Here is a 17,584-nt window from a genome sequence, read left to right as displayed (position 1 = left end):
CAAGACTCAGCTCACAAGTACCCATGAATGGGAAGTCTGCATGCTCTCTCCCCTCACTTTTACCTCTGCCTCCAATCACTAGCACTTGATATTCACTGGTCTTACAACACTTACCACAGTGGAGCACAGGTCTTTGTTTATGTATCTATCTCACAGATATGTGAGCTACTTAAAGACAGGAAAAAAATGTTTTATTCATCTTTGAATATCCAGGACCAACTGATTCATAGAAAGCATTTACTAGTGCTCGTTAAATGAATGAATAAAATGAGCAAGCAAGCCAGACTCAAAGCCAGGTCTTTGGGCTCCAAATCAAAATATCTTTCCTATGTGCCATACTGCATCGGGCTGTAATTACAAAGTTTTGGTTCATGTGGCAAAAGTGGCCTTTCCAATCCATACACACACGCATGTTCAGTTCTTCTCCGACTGGCTGCTATTGCATTGTGCCTAACACTAACAGGAAAGACATGCCCCTGCTTTTGGAAAACTATCAGTTTAAAACAGAAGAACCCCATTTACCAAGCAAGATACCAAGAGACAGAATAAGAGATGTGAATTTCGTAGTAAGGGTCTTAGGCAGTAGATGTTGCCTATATTTAATGGGAGGATGATATTTTTAGTTGAAATCATGAAAAATATTTTCTGCCACTGTCAGAGGGGTCAACCAGTCTGGATTGTTGGAGTTGTAGTTTATAAAAGTGCAAAGAGAGAATACTGCCCCGAATTAGAGCAGCAAAGCTGACCATTTAAGACAATTTCTTAACTTCTGTGGGCTTTGGTTTCTTAGGTTAAAAAAAACAAAGAGCTTGAACCAGAGGAGCCTCCAAGGGGCCCTTCCTGTTCACACCTGATGATTCTACCTGGTTTGAGATATCTGTGCATATTGCAAATATCCATCTTACCATGAATGGCTACCAGACCTGCCTGCCCTCAGGAATGTTGTGAGGATTAAATCAGATGTTAGTGAAAAACCTTTGTAAACTCAAGCACTGTTCCAGTGAGAGCTCTTTTCTCTGCCTGGGACACCTTTTCCCTACTTCTTCATTTGGCAGAAATGAAAACAGTTATCCCCACACATCCATGGGGAATATATTCCAAGATCATCAGTGGATGATGAAACCTCAGATGTTACCGAACTCTACACAGGCTATGTTTTTAGTCTATAGAGAGTGTTTTTCAGTATAGATAGGTGCTCTAAATTAGCCACCAGGCTGCTGTGCACATTCCTCACCTTTAGTATTTATCTTTATGAACGCACCAAAGAAAAACTGTCTTGCCAGGTGGATTTAGGGCAATCCACCTAAAGCAGTGGATTGTCAGTACTAACTATCCCCCTCCAAAACCTTCTTGCTTTGGGAAGTCTCCTGTGCCTCGTCTAGAATTTCTTCTCAGAATGAGAGTAAAAAGAACACTTATCATGAAGAAGAGAGTATCAAAGGAATTAGAATCAAGGTTCTACTTTATGTTTTACTGTTAGAAAAATTGTAATGGAGCCATAGAAATATTTCCATCTAAGAACAGAGGCAAACTATAAATTTGGCTGATAACTGAAATAGCATTGAAGATTAGATGAGGAAAAATAGTAGGAAAATAAAAAAATTAAAAATCCCTGCTTACCATAATCTTCCCTTTATGGTGAATTCCTTATGTAACTTTTATTTATCTTCTTATATATTATTTTTTAAATTACCTAAAATACTTTTATGGAGACATGGTAGTATCAATAATTAGGAGGAAACAAAATAGAGCAGTAGAAAGCTCAGATAATTTATTTTTGCAAGCTGGGTGTGGTGGCTCACGCCTACAATTCCAACACCTTGGGAGGCCAAAGGAGGTAGATCACTTGAGGTCAGGAGTTTGAGACCAGCCTGGCCAACATGGTGAAACCCTGTCTCTAACTAAAAACACACAAAAAATTAGCCGGGCATGGTGGTACATGCCTGTGATCCCAGCTACTCAGGTGGTTGAGGCAGGAAAATCACTTAACCCAGGAGCTGGAGGTTGTAGTGAGCCAAGATGATGCCACTGTATTCCAGTTTGGGTGACAGAATAAGACTTTGTCTCGAGAAAAAAAAAAAGAGAGAGAGACAGACTCTTTTAAGGCATTTTTCCTCCGCTTCAGAGACTTTGATAGTTAACACTAATATTTTTTCCCTTTTTCTTCTTGCTAAAAATGATTCCAAAATCCATACGAGATCTATTCCTGAGAATATGGTTTACATGAATCTAAATCCAATGCTTGTGTAAATAGTATTATGGAATCGTTACCTCAATTGACTGAGTTCTAGGATTGGTAGAATAAAGGTTTCTTGAAATCCAATCTAAGGCCAGGTTCATAGAAGACCCCACCATAGATAGAGAAGCAAACACTGTCCTGTTGGTGCCATCAGTCTTCACTCTGTGAATTTCACCCTGGAAAGAAAGACAAGGGGAGGTGAGCAGTTTCAAGGCCATGGCTCCTGCATAAGAACCCTTTCTTCACTGTGGCTACTGCCAGCTGCTGTGTTTCTTGAACACTCCTCATCCTCAGAGGAAAGGCAAACAAAGGTTCAGCACCGGTGGGTAGGCTTCAAAGTATTTTTCAGTGTGTCACAGGAATACACAAGGCTTACTATTCAGGCTCTCTCCAGTACTGGCTACAGAGATAGTTCTTAACTACCACAGGCATTAAGACTCATAAGAAACACCTAAGTCACAGATGTGGCTCAGAAGGCCAGGAGTGTATTTTGCATACGGGTGATAAACATGAAATATAAAGATCTTTCTTTTCTTCCCTGTTTCTATTCTCCTTGCCCTTTTTTCATTCTTACAGGTTTTTTCCCTGAAGGCTGAAGAAAATGTCCCTTGAGGAAGAGAACTGGAGGAGTGTTCACGTTTACCCTAGAGGCACAGATTCTGAAGGAAGGCCCCAGCACCACATCAAATGCTTTCACCGAATTCCCTTAGGGAACTACTACTTTTGTCTTGAGTTTCGATCATTTTTATATTCGCCTAATATTTTCTACTAGCTTAAGACTCCTCTAGGGGCAAGCTTTGTGACTGCTGCTTCTTGGCATGTATTCTGTGGTAAGAAGCAGGTAATGCAGTGGCAGGGCAAATTGTAGGCACTTCTACAAAATATTTGCTGAATGAGTAAATAATACGCAATAGCTTAAATTTGTTTCTTATTCTAAAGCTAAAGAGTTTTATGATCTTTGCTCCAGGCCAAGCTCACGTTTATACCCCTCATTGAATCCAAAAACTTAGTGATAAATTAATTTCCACATCATTTCCCTTTTACCCACATAACAAAAGTGTGCTTATAAGAAAACATCAGTGCAGGCAGGCTCTTCATGAATAAATTACATACTTGGAATGTTATTCAAAACTTACCGGATTTTCAACCCAATAGATGTATTGCTCAGAGTCATCAAATTCAACATCTAAACCATTCTGTATCCCTGCTATGGGGACCATAGCATCATTGCTCTTCACTTCAGGATTAAGAGAGATTCCAAAAATTATATGTTGTCTTACAGTTATTAAGAATGGTTGTTCATCTGTGAAAATAGAAGAATATCAGTCAAAATCATGTCCCACTATTCCCAGACATTTAGAGTCATGGAAAGCAGTGGCCTATTACAATCATATGGGCTAAAATGACATTGAGCATTGCAGCAATAAATAGAATGTACTTTGTCAATCATGGGCCTTTCACAGGGTTTCCGTGGGCTGCTGGGCCACAAGACCTCCAACCCCACATATAGCACTGTCTAGACTTCTTCAAGGCAGGTATTTATCTTACTCTTCATTAAGTCCTTACTTACACTGATAAGCTATCCATGTTTGCTAAACCTCACAGACAGGAAGTTCTTTCACTTCCACACAGACAAACCTCATTAACACTGAACTCAGGAAAAGGAGAGTTGAGTTTTGGGGAAAAAAAAAAAAAAAAAAGGTGGAAAAAATTATTTAGACTATTCCTGTGAATGGCAGCTTACTAGTTTTAAGACTATTCAGAAAATAAAACAACACTACAAAGTGTTGCCTAGTATTTATTGAAACTTTAATAAATCCAATGTATAGTCCCATCAATTGTTATTTGACTAGTGTCTGTCTTCCCTACAAGATTTTAACTCCCAAAGGTCAATGACTGTGTCTGATTTGCTCATCACTGTGTCCCAGGTCCTGGCATAAAATAGTTGCCCAATAAATTTTGCTAACTAAATGGATGACCACATGACTGCATAAATGGATGAATGCTTAGGTGAATATGTAAATAGTATCTTCCAAAGTTTGCAAAACTATCTACACATTGTAACTTAAACATTCCCATAATATATTAAACTATCAGTTCACTTTGCCTCCTGAATAATTAATAAAAGCTCCTTTTTCAACAATAATTTAATCTTTATTCTGATCCCCGTCAAGATTAGAGTTTTATTTTAAAATTCCTTTTTGAGTAAAGGAAAACTTTTGAATCTAAGTTTTGTATTAAGATACATTATAAGATATATCACATATTAAGACAAAGTATGAAATGATTAATGATTACATAACTTCAATAAGCTAAAAATGGTGTTCTCATTATTTTTATAGCCTGGGAAGCTTTACGTCTTCAGCAGGATACTTGGGTACTTTCTCCTTACTCATTTTCACATCTCATTAGCTTTTCCTTGTTCCTATCATTTCTATTACTGAGAAATAAGTCAGTCTCTATTAACCTAGGACAAATTTAAATTTAGTCTAATGTAAATTTTGTAACTATTAAGCTTTACATTTTTTTTTCTTTTTTCTTTTTTTTTTTTAATAAAGAAGAGGTTTCACCATGTTGATCAGGCTGGTCTTGAAATTCCGACCTCAGGTGAACCGCCTGCCTTGACCTCCAACATGCTTGGATTACAGGCATGAGCCACCACGCCTGGCCAATGCTTTACATTTTTCAAGTACTACAATGTATAGTCTTTCACAAGCAGCCTGCAAAGTTGTTTTCAGCTGGAGCAAATGAGACTTGCAGGAGCTCCATGACTTCTGCAGGAAACAGTAATAGGAGATGGACCCCGCCCATTCACTTCCAAGCCCTTCCTCTGTCAGCTGCTCCACATTGAGTCTCTTCCAAATGACTGCAATTGCAGAGAAAATCGCCTCTCATTTATTGAGAACATATGCTACACTGCATACATCAGGTAAATAGTTCCCTTAATTTATCTCCCTCAAGCTTCCTAATCTTGTTGGTTAGATAGGTGTCTCCCCCAGTTTGCAAATAAGACACAAAAAAATCAAATCAAGCAATTAAAACAAGGTCACACAACCAGGCCCCCTGGACTCCAAAATCTATGTTTTTCATCATTGCACTGCAAATAGCCAGGTACTACTTATTGAGTATCAAATTACCACTCATTTCATTTGGTTTAACTGCAATAATAAAAAAAAAAAAAAATGTGGCCGGGTGCGGTAGCTCAAGCCTGTAATCCCAGCACTTTGGGAGGCCGAGGCGGATGGATCACGAGGTCAAGAGATCGAGACCATCCTGGTCAACATGGTGAAACCCCGTCTCTACTAAAAATACAAAAAAAAAATGAGCTAGGCATGGCGGTGCGTGCCTGTAATCCCAGCTACTCAGGAGGCTGAGGCAGGAGAATTGCCTGAACCCAGGAGGCTGAGGTTGCAGTGAGCCGAGATCGCGCCATTGCACTGCAGCCTGGGTAACAAGAATGAAACTCTGCCTCAAAAAAAAAAAAAAAAGCTAGATTATGAGTTTCAGCTGTACCATGAAATTATATTGAGATATTTAATTGTTTATTGATTATATGTTATTAATGTTCCTTGGCTCGGTAGAAACTGTATCTCTGTCCCAATTTTATAGGGGACTTTAAATTTGTACTCACTCAAAACCTGATGCTACCCTTTTGAATGGGTAATCTCCCTTTGCTTAATTGGAGTAATTCTCAGCCAAAGCATTGTTCAGGGCCTAAAAACTCTGCATATCTCATCCATCATATATGGGCCTTCCTGACTTCTCCATGGTGCTCTTCCCTTAAGCACCACCTGCTTTTACTCCTTCCTGGAAATCATGTCTTAAGCCCTTAATCTGATAAGGGCTGGCATATTAAGAACATTTACCACCAATGAACATTTGCATGCAATGGACTAGAGAGCAGGACCTCCTCTAAGGCCGCACTGGCTGAAACTGTGATCGTCATGGCGGGGGATGACATCAGGGGAGCAATAGAATGGAAGTGGCCAGTAAGACAACAGGTGGCACAGGGAGGTGCCTGAAAAGTGCTATGCGGGAAAGCAAAAGGAAGCGATTTCACAACACTGCACACGTATCTTAGGACCAAATGGGTAAAAACCAGAGGACTGGGGAAAGAGCAAAAATCGATATTGGAGAGCTTGTCTTTCACTCAACATTTACTGAGTGCCGCCAAGAACTGCCACCGGCAATAAGCTGGTCTGAGCATACAGCTACAGACCAGGTAGAGGCTTTGTCCTCAAGAAACATAGCATCTAGAGGGCAAGACCAAGTATATGAGCCCTTACAATTCATTATGACAATGGCATGAAGGGGTAGGCACAGAAGCATCTAGGATTGGATGGAAAGGAGTTCAGGAGGTAATGACAGGTAAGTTGTCCTAGGTCGGTGTGTCTCTGTCTTTTGATATTAAAGATTATCTCCCTATTTCTATTTTTTCATGTCATAATCCCATTAATGTTAGTGTCAGCAGAGTCATGAAGACACTATAGTCAGGAAAGGGAAATCAATGTTGTAATTGAATGACAATATATATGACCCCCAAACCTAGGTCCTCCTTAAATCATACCCTGCACAAGCTGATCAGCACTGCAGCCTTCCCTGGAGCAAGGAGAGTCCTCTTATCTTGCACAAAATCACTCAAGCAAGTGCCTTGTGCTGCTGAGACTGAGTCAGAAGCCTATTTGTTTTTGGAGTAATTTTAGGGTTGCTGAGGTGATGTTTGGTTTGAATTTTGTTTATTTGGTTTTGGCATTATGGGGAATGTATTTTGTAAAGAATAAAAAATGAGGGCCGGGTGCGGTGGCTCAAGCTTGTAATCCCAGCACTTTGGGAGGCTGAGGCGGGTGGATCACAAGGTCAAGAGATTGAGACCATCCCGGTCAACATGGTGAAACCCCGTCTCTACTAAAAAAATACAAAAAATTAGCTGGGTATGGTGGCGCGTGCCTGTAATCCCAGCTACTCAGGAGGCTGAGGCAGGAGAATTGCTTGAACTCAGGAGGCGGAGGTTGCGGTGAGCCGAGATCGCGCCATTGCACTCCAGCCTGGGTAACAAGAGCGAAACTCCGTCTCAAAAAAAAAAAAAAAAAAAGAAGAATAAAAAATGTCTCATATAGAGAAAGCACTCATTATAACATAAAATTGGAAATAAATAGAACCATCTCATAATTCCGCTATCCAACTATAATCACTATTGGCACTCGTGTGTTTTTGCTTCCAGACTTTTTTAATGCATGTTTTTACAAGGCCAATATTGTGCAATATCTGCTTATTTAGCAGTATCACAGAAGCACTTCCACTAAATTCCAGCCACTTAGTAAACACTATTTTAAAAGCTATTCAACAGTCAAATCAAGTAAAATGTCTCCACCTGCAAATGTTAACAAGTTTTCTAAACTTCTTTATGGAAAAAAAAAAACAAAAACAAAAACGTAGAAACCTTTCTTCAGTTGACATATACTGGCAATCATTTACTCAGCTGGTGCTCTGAAACCAACCGGGAAATACCAAAAAAGTTCCACTTCAGTAACGTCAACCCATGAGAAAACCGCTAGTGGAATTATTTGTGAAATGACAAAAGACACTATTTAAAATTAACACTTATCAATCATCATCAGAGAGTAATGTTAATTACGCCAACCCCCAATGTGCAATTCAACAATCTTTGTGTGCTGAAAGAATGCTTTGTATCCAAAATGTCTACAGCCCAATTTAATCTTCTCCTGAAAGACTCTGGGGACACACTAAATTAAACAATGTCAACCAGGATTAGGTACATAATAAGTCTCTGAGGAAAAATGGCAAAGGCCAGTCCCTCTGTGAGAATTACCAATAATTAAAATCTTTCATCATGAGAGTATCATTGCACAATATTGCATGCTGATGGAATTTGATTTTCAGTAAGCCTACATCTGCAAAATCTCTAAACACTAAAAATTTCCGGAATTCAGTATCTATTTTTCATTCCAGATTAGGACTAAATTTCCTTCTAGATTAGGACTCTTTTATCCCTTAATTTAGGAATGTATGATCATTAAACATTTAAGTTGAAGTCTACAACAATTTTCATCAGTATCCAAATACATTCATTTATACCTCTTCACTGAGAAATGAAAGAAACTTGGGTTTAGAGTAACTTCGTAGATTTTTAAGCAATAAAGAATTATTTTTTAAGTGTGCTATACACAAATACACACTCCAGAAGAAATCTGTTTTGTGAACTGGCTCCAACTTTTCCTTCTTTTCTTACTCCCTTAAGTACTTAGTATAATTCTCCACACACTCTTTAATCGACCCAGTTAAATATCTCTAGGATGAGAAAAATATTAAATTGCTAAAACAGTCACTTACAATATCTCATGCAGAGATAATTCTCCTTCTTAAAGTATCAGATGGTAATAGCAACAGTCCTGAAATTGGAGTCAGAAGACCCAGGCTAGAAACATGCATTGACTATTGATTATAAGAATAAAAATGAGACAATGGAGCCAGGAACAGTGTCTCACACCTGTAATCCCAGCACTTTGGGAGGCTGAGGCAGGCAGACGACCTGAGGCCATGATTTGGAGACCAGCCTGGGCAACATGGCAACACCCTATCTTTGCAAAAAAAAATACATAAAAATTAGCTGGGTGTGGTGGCATGTGCCTGTAGTCTCCTCTACTCAGGAGGCTGAGGTGGGAGAACTGCTTGGGCCGGGAAAGTGGAGGCTACAGTAAGCTATGATTGCACCACTGCACTACAGCCTGGGCATTAGAGTAAGACTCTATCTCCACCCACCTACCCTTCCCCCCCTACGCCCCGCCAAAAAAAGAGAGAGAAAGAGACAATGGACATGAAAAATTGAACACAAACGTTGAGAACCTACTTCTTAGGTGTAGAATTTAGAACTTCCCATTATCATGGCTTGTCAGAAAAGTCTAACTGTACCCAGGTGAGAGAAAATATGAGGTTACCAAGTGTTCAGTCACATGCACAGATAACATGAGCTCCATATACAGAAACTATATTACAACCAAGGCACTCAGTGACATCACCCCATACAACACACATCATTCCGCAGACACCTAAGGGATCAAAGGACAGCACACGTTCAGTAGCAAGTGGGTTTAGTTTCCACTGCTGGGCACAAACTATGACCAGCTCCATCTTCAGAGCACACACAAGGAGCATACTATACCTCTCAAGCAATTCATGAGATCAGAAGACAGACTCCATCCTGAAGGACAAGCACAGGAGTAAAAATAAGGGCCCTGTGAGGAAAGCAGGCACAGATGGCTGCAGCGGGCAAAGGCACACGGATTCATGGCTGTATGAGAAAGAGAAGAAAGCACTGGTGAGTGGAAAATCTCTACATTAAAATCAAAACAGAGTACGAGGTAGGGGAGCGGGGGGTGGTGCTTAAGTACATTTTTACCGCTGCTGTTTTGTTTTCCCTAAACTACTTATGTTTTCAACTTCCCTAGCATTAGGCTTTCAACTTACAATTCATAAGAGACACAAGAGAATGACTCAAGGTTACAGATCAAGCCACTCTATAACTGGATTATCAACAAACCGCCGCTGAGTAATCTGGAACTCATAATAGAAATACGATGCCAAATAATCTGTCTCCTTGCCTGACCTAAAAGAGATCTTTTTGCGTTAAACAAAAGTTGTGTGTTTGATGTGTGACCTTGAAGTTTACCTAGAGTCTTCTGGATTTTTGGTTAGATAATAATCTTTTCTTTTTCTACTGCTGATATCTCTGTGTGGTCTCTGCACCTTGAAAATTGGGAACCTGTGTGGCCCCCACACGGGATGTTCCCTAGAGTCTATATATTCCTATTACACATACCATGTTATTAATAGATTATCAGTCCATTCATTCACCAGAAAAAATGGCAGGTATTCAGTGTATACCAAACACCATCCTAAGCACGGGGGGTGCTCTAAAAGTGGAGTATATAGTCTAGCAAAAAGAAACAGAACTAAACTCGGAGAGAGAGAGGGGTGGGAAAGAGAGAAAGAGTGATATTTCAGAACACGAGGGTAAAGAGCAAATGAATTGTGAGGGGGTGGCTATATTAGGCAGAGTGGTCAATGAGGGCCTCTGAAAAAGTGGCATTTAGGCAGAATCCTAAATGACATGAGGAGCAACTCATGCAGAGATCTAGAAGAGAGAAGTTCCAGGCAGAGGAAAGAGCCGGGGCAGAAGCTGAGAGGCGGGAAGTCACCTGCTGTGCTTCTGGACCATAATGAAATCCAATGTAGCAAAAGCGAGTGGGAGAAGAGGGCCAGGAAGCAGCGGCGGCCACACTCTGAAGTGTGTGAGAAACAGCTGGAGAGTTTTGAGGAGAGACGATTAAGTGACGATTATGTGACTTATCTCCCCTCCCACCAGAAAGAACAGTGCAGAAGCTGAATCTTTCAATCACCTGGCCACCCATACCACGCACTTTAGGACGGCTCGCGCTGCCTACAGCAGAGCACCTATAAGGCAGTGGTGCCATAATAAACTAGTCCTAAAAGTAAGCTGCTTTCAATCACAGGGTGGTGGCAGTAAGAGGATCGAAGGTAATATCTCGTCTGCACTCTATTTGTCAGCTGAGGAAACGGAGACTCACATGAGGTAGCAGCCAATTGCTGAAATTATACAATTCGCATATGCTGTTGTTATATCCATGGTTTGAATTTTCCATGGTAAATAAAAGTAATGGCAACGTCAGGACTGGGGAAAGCATAGAGTGGGGTGGTTTGTAAAGAGAAAAGGAAAATGTATTGCCCAAAGAAATGGGTCTGTAACAGTGTGCATTTAGCATTCCCAGGGGCAGTCTTTTCCAAGCTACTTCCAGGCAGGATGTTTCTCTGTACCACTCACAGTTTGGTTGTTTCAAAGGATGAACCGCAACAATCCCAAGGGGCCATTGAATATTGTACATTACAACTGACTGGTTCCCCCCATGCCACTTGTTGGCTTGCATAACCCGACGAGTAGCCCGGTCAGTCCAGTACACGGAGTCTTCAAAGACAGTCAGGGCATAGGGATGCCGTATAACCTGTGAGGCAGTAGAGAAGAGTGAGACCTCACCCAAAAGTAGCAGCCAAGGTGCACTGCGTCAAAGAGGATATCTGCTCAAGATGACGATCTCCTTTAGCATGTCATTATTTACTAAAAACAGAAGGAAGTCATTGTGCCAAAGAATGGCAAAAAATACACAACTCCTCCCATATCCCACTAAACTATTCAATGTGAAACTATTCACATTCACGTGTCATTTACTCTTTATGTCGTCTTGATAATTACACTGGGCATCTATTTTACAAATGAAGACAAAACTGAAGCACAGAAAGCAAAGGTGTATCGGGATCACCTACTAGTTAGAAGTTAGATGGAACTAGAGAGCTTAGAGACTCATCCCCCATTGCCACGCCCCAGCCCCCACTCCATCATCAGCACCCTTCTCCCTGCTATTTCCACTGTCTCGTGCTGCCACTCACTGAATCACATCAATCTATTACAGGTGCATCTTTCCTTCAAGTCACAGCAACTACAAATAATGGCATTTTTTTCTTTTCTTTTACTAAGTTCTGGGATACATGTGCGGAACGTGCAGGTTTGTTACATAGGTATACATGTGCCATGGTGGTTTGCTGTCCCTATCAACTCATCATCTAGGTTTTAACCCCCACATGCATTAGGTATTTGCCCTAATGTTCTCCCTCCCCTTGCCCCTAGGCCCCAACGGGCCCCAGTGTGTGATGTTCCCCTCCCTGTATCCATGTGTTCTCATTGTTCAACTCCCACTTATGAGTAAGAACGTTTGGCGTTTGGTTTTCTGTTCCTGTGTTAGTTTGCTGAAAATGATCGTTTCCAGCTTCATCCATGTACCTGCAAAGGACATGAACTCATTCCTTTTTATGGCTGTATAGTATTCCATGGTGTATATGTTTATCATTAATGGGCATCTGGGTTGGTTCTAAGTCTTTGCTGTTGTAAATAGTGCTTCAGTAAACATATGTGTGCATGTGTGTTTATAGCAGAATGATTTATAATCCTTTGGATATATGCCCAGTAATGGGATTTCTGGATCAAATGGTATTTCTGGTTCCAGATCCTTGAGGAATTGCCACACTGTCTTCCACAATGGTTGAATTAATTTATACTCCCACCAAAAGTGTAAAAGCATTCCTATTTTTAATGGAGGTCAATAAGAGCTCTTTGATAAAATATGTATTTTCTGTATTTTTCCATTTAATAATGGAAATATTAAATGTGAAATATTAAATATTAAAAGTGAAAATAAATTCAACAGAATCTATTGAATAAAAAATATTACATAAGGAACAGGCTATAATTTGACCAAGAAATATAAATCTAGTTAATTATTTTTGAAGACAGGGTCTCACTCTATTAGCCAGGCTAGAGTGCAGTGGCACAATCATAGCTCACTGCAGCCTCGATCTCCCTGAGCTCAGGTGATCCTCCCACCACAGCCTCCCAAGTATCTGGGACTGCAGGCACACACCATGCCCAGCTAATTCTTGTATTTTTTTTTTTTGTAGAAATGGGGTTTTGCCATGTTACCCAGGCTGGTCTTGAACTACTGGGCTCAAGGGATCCACCAGCCTCAGCCTCCCAAAGTGCTAGGATTACAAGTGTCAGACAATGTAACCGGTTATTATTTTTTGCTAGACACTTTTTTTTGTTTATTTGAGATGGAGTCTTGCTCTCTAGCCTAGGCTGGAGTGCAGTGGCACAATCTCGGCTCACCGCGACTTCCACCTTCTGGGTTCAAGTGATTCTCCTGTCTCAGCCTCCTGAGTCGCTGGGACTATAGGCATCCTGAGTCACTACCATGCCCGGCAATTTTTGTACTTTTAGTAGAAATAGGGTTTCACCATGTTGGCCAGGCTGCTCTCAAACTCCTGACCTCAGGTGATCCAATCGCCTTGGCCTCCCAAAGTGCTGGGATTACAGGCATGAGCCACTGCACCCGCCCAGTTGACACAATTTTTAAAGGTGTAGAAGCAACAGATTCACATCTACAGCTCAACTAAATCACGCTAGTTATAAAAATCCTTCCTGGACATGGCACAATCTGACCATGAACTGCAATGAAAATATTCATTTTCCTGTTAGTTATTTGGGATAGATTGCTTCTCACTATTGCTTGGATTTCCTGGATTGACCTGATAATGTCTATGACACAAAAATTAATTTCTTAGCTTTTTGGATACTTGTCTGATTGCTACCTATCCAAAACTGTAGTTTTAATTTGGTTTTCCTCACCACCAACTTACCAAATCACTGGCTATCACCTGTCTTCGATGGTGTCCATTATAATCGCAAAAGTCTATGTAATCAAGATAGGAGTCCATGAAGTAGAGCAGTCTGTTGGGGTAGTCAATAGTTAAGCCACAGGGCCAGAAGATCTTGTCCTGGACGATGACACTACGCATGCTGCCATCCATGCTGGCTCGCTCAATGCGGGGGTGGTGGCCCCAGTCAGACCAGAACAGTAGATGCTCACTGTGAAAAGAAACAAGTTACCAGTTGGAGGGGACATATTTAAATATGAAAAGTAACTGTCATTTTAAATAACACAACATCCTGTTTAGGCCCTGCTTAAAATAAATCACCTCTGGTTCAGAATAGATGCACAGAGTTTATTATTTCCTCTAAGTGTCACAAAGTAAAACGGTCATGCAATCCCAAGCCATCCAGGTGTTTTTATAGTGTTCATAAAACGTGTAGTACGTAATGTCATAATGTTGCACATTATGACATTGAAATGTCTCATGGCCAATTCATATTTAAATACAATCCACAAATAGTTGATCTAGAAAAATCCATTTGTCCTTGTTTTTCTACCCTGTCATGTTTTAAGATAAGGAAATGAATTTATTCTTTATCAGGAATTCATCATAAATTTCACAGGTGTGTATGTAACGCTTCACAATATCTAGGAAGTCAACATCACATTGAAGATAACTTGCCTAATTTACCATCCTGAAGAAAAGAATCAAACTTATAAAATCTAAGTAAATTCAGGGAGAGAAGATCTCAAAAATTTCTAAGCACATGGGAGAATTTCTCTTTCTTCCCTTTAGGACCAGCAGGCAAAAACTACCTCTCTTATATGACTTAAAAGGGAGCTCTAATAAACAACATAAAACTGAAGCAGAAAAATCCAGCTTTTTTGCTGTATGATCATGAGTTATCAAAGTTACAGCAAACTGGCCCCTCTATGGACTATGACTGCATGCAGTCATTAGAAACTTAATTTTTAATTATATGACATTACAAAAATTGTATTGCCAAGCTAATAAATCAATGTGATCTTAAAATAAAGTGAACAAACAATTGCTCTTATGTACTTTATGAAGAAGATAATTCAAATAAAGGAGAGATAGCAACACCCAGTTGGACACCTACCATGTCTAAACAAGGGATAATTTTAAGTTTTGCGTATCAGCAACATGCATATCAGCTACATCATGTTATTGTTTTTCCCTCATCATAACCATGTCAAGGCAACATAATTGGGAAAAAAAAAAAAAAAAAAAAAAAAAAAAGTCTTACTTTATTCTGGGATCTAATGCCAGTCCTCTTGGGTTTGTTAGGTTTTTACTAATCAGCACAGTTCTGTGGCTTCCATCAATTTTAGAGACTTCAATTGTTTCCAGAGCGTAGTCTGTCCAGTAAAGATTACGACCTACCCAATCTACTGCAATAGTTTCAGTCAAGACAATGCTACTGTCAAACACCTAAAGACAAAAGTGAGCAAAGAGTGAATTCTAGAGCAAATAAATGAATGCAAACATGGATATCATATAAAAATGCAGATTAAACCATGTAACTTGTCCTATAATCACTTGTGGAGATTAGAAAATTTTGTCTTCCCATGTAGCTAACCACCAAATCAACAGTAGAGTTTTCTGAGAAAAGTATACAAGATTTTGTCGCACTGAATATTCTAAAATAATTGCATTGTTGGTTAGTGCATTGTTTGATTTTGGTTTCAAAAGTGTTTGCAATTAATCAAAAGCTCTCTCCATTTGCTTAGTTGGCAACATTATGAAACTTCATAGTGTTTGCATGCAAAGAATAATATCTCTATTAATTAAGCACCAACAATTATAAAATAAAGTTGTAAGAGGCAGAGGCAACATAACTGTCAGGAGCCAAGAAACTGAAATTCTCGGAGATGGATTAATATAACTAATTTAAAGCTAAGAAATGCAACCTCTTAGCTTTCCTCTGCTGTCATCCACTGCAAAAGACCGCAAAAGGAACCTCAGAGATATTGTGAATTATCTGCATCACATGACCTGGAATTCCGAATCGTATCTCTGCCTTCAGAGCCCACCCTACTATCTAAAACAAGTTCGTAGTTATGAACATGAAGGCATCTTAGGTGTGACGTGGCCCAGAAGGTACCATGAGAGCTACCCGGATGAGGTGGGGCCTTCTCTCACTGGTGAATAACAGCAAACAGACCCAAGATAGGGGCACTAGCCAGGACAAAGGTCAACAGAAATGTACTTACTACTCTTCTGTCCGTTCCATTCTGAAACGCACTCCAGGTTTTACCCTGAGTTGCATCAGACCAAAAGATACGACCACTAATTGAATCAAAATCAATAGCTACAATGTAAGAACCATTCTCCACCAATGAATACATATTGTGGACCTGGGAGGTGATATTGTCAGCAATAATTTTGTTCTGACTTGCTACAAGTAACAGCAGGCTTTCAGATGCTGTACAAGAAAAAAATGCAAAAATGTCAATGATACTGGGAGAAAACATAAAATAACTCTTTAAAATATTTGATTCAATACTTTGGTAACAGAAAGAAGGTGTAATTCCAAACTATAGTAAGTGGGGGGAATGCTTTTAATCACTTCATTCTTAACCTTAATAGTTAGCCGATTTTCATGAGTACTTATAATAGACTCTTTCTTGGATTATATTTAAATGTGCTTCTAAATACTAGTCTAAAGTAAACTATGCTTACATTCTTCCTTTTACCGTATTTATTTTTGTATTTTGTTTATCTTTCTTACTATTTAGTAGATTGTAGGCTTCTGGACAGCAGGAATCATGTCTTAAATATTTATGCTTTCTGAGGCCCTCAGCTACGGCAGAGAGTTCTATTTCTCCCCAACACCCTCTCTCCTCTTTTTCTTTTCAGTAATAAAGTATGCCAGGTTTTAGCTTGGCACAGACTGACCAGAGAGGTATCTCTCTCCACTTAAGTTTAGAGTAACCACACGACTAAGTTCTGACCAACAGGATGTGAGTAGAAATTACGAACCAAATTTCAGGTCACATTATAAAAAGGAAGTGCTTGCCTTCCACTTTCTCTTTCCCTCTCCTACTTTCTAAATGAAAGTAAAGCCTGAAGAATTGGAACTCTTGATATAAGTAACATGATGAGGAAAACAGAGCAGCCCCATGCCTTGGACTGTCCGACATCCAGACTCTTACTTATAAAAGAAAGACACTTTCTATTTTTCTTTTCGTTTCCTTCATTTGATCACTTTGAAAGCGATCAAATCAATCTACTAATATATAGTAAAAAGTCACTTTCTTATAGAAATTGAATTAACGTTGGTTGAATTCAATTAATTAAGCATTATATAAAGACGCCTAAACTGCAGAAGTCATTTTAAATAATATAAAAACCATATGGCATTATCTTAAATACTTTCAAAAATATACTTGTATATTATTTGACCTCTAGTTTCCAAAATACACCAAGAATTTAATGTATGTTACCTCATTTAATCCTCTCAAAAAATAGAGGTTTAAAGAGATTGAATAATCTTTCTAGGATTCGAGTTGATCTAACTCCTAATCAACATTGTCAAATGCCCACATGCGCCATTTGATTTTAAGCTCTGGGATGTGCTGATAAACCGGCTAGGGTTAGTGTAGCAATTACCTGCGGCTTTGCAAGTCCTCCCATCACTTTCTAACAGGTAGCCTGTATCACATGAGCACCGGAAGGAACCTCTCAGATTGTAACACTGCTGGCTACAAGAGCCTGGAATATCACATTCATCTACATCTTCACAGGTTTTAGAATCATTGGCAAGTACAAATCCTGATGGACATAGGCATTTAGCCCCAAAGGGCTCTTGAACACACTCGTGAGTACAACCACCATTGAAATCTGAGCAGCTGTTCTGGTCTAGAAAAAAGAAGGAAAAATAATGAAAAAAGAAAATCAAGAATCTATGCTTCTTTGATTCATTCTTATGCAATAGTTATCATGCAGTATCATGCCACCTTCAATATGATGCCCAGACAAAAGCTAAGTTCAGCATTAACATGGATGAGCTCCACAGGCTGTTCA

The 17,584-nt window shown here is 39.6% G+C and overlaps 1 protein-coding gene across 1 annotated transcript in view; it reads right to left on the bottom strand.

The window, feature by feature from the left end:
- LRP2 (LDL receptor related protein 2) overlaps positions 1 to 17,584 on the bottom strand; it is a 222,142-nt gene that overhangs the window by 90,428 nt on the left and 114,130 nt on the right. Inside the window, exons 26-33 of the mRNA XM_074399509.1 lie at positions 17,171 to 17,419; positions 15,772 to 15,983; positions 14,805 to 14,989; positions 13,523 to 13,751; positions 11,100 to 11,277; positions 9,420 to 9,548; positions 3,376 to 3,542; positions 2,272 to 2,415 (exon numbers count right to left, since the gene is read on the bottom strand). Of these exons, the coding sequence (XP_074255610.1) occupies positions 2,272 to 2,415; positions 3,376 to 3,542; positions 9,420 to 9,548; positions 11,100 to 11,277; positions 13,523 to 13,751; positions 14,805 to 14,989; positions 15,772 to 15,983; positions 17,171 to 17,419 (1,493 nt within the window). The remainder of the gene's footprint in view (positions 1 to 2,271; positions 2,416 to 3,375; positions 3,543 to 9,419; positions 9,549 to 11,099; positions 11,278 to 13,522; positions 13,752 to 14,804; positions 14,990 to 15,771; positions 15,984 to 17,170; positions 17,420 to 17,584) is intronic.

Source organism: Saimiri boliviensis, chromosome 5, assembly GCF_048565385.1.
Source record: "Saimiri boliviensis isolate mSaiBol1 chromosome 5, mSaiBol1.pri, whole genome shotgun sequence".
Lineage (NCBI taxonomy): Eukaryota > Metazoa > Chordata > Mammalia > Primates > Cebidae > Saimiri > Saimiri boliviensis.
This window is presented reverse-complemented; position numbering and strand designations above follow the sequence as displayed.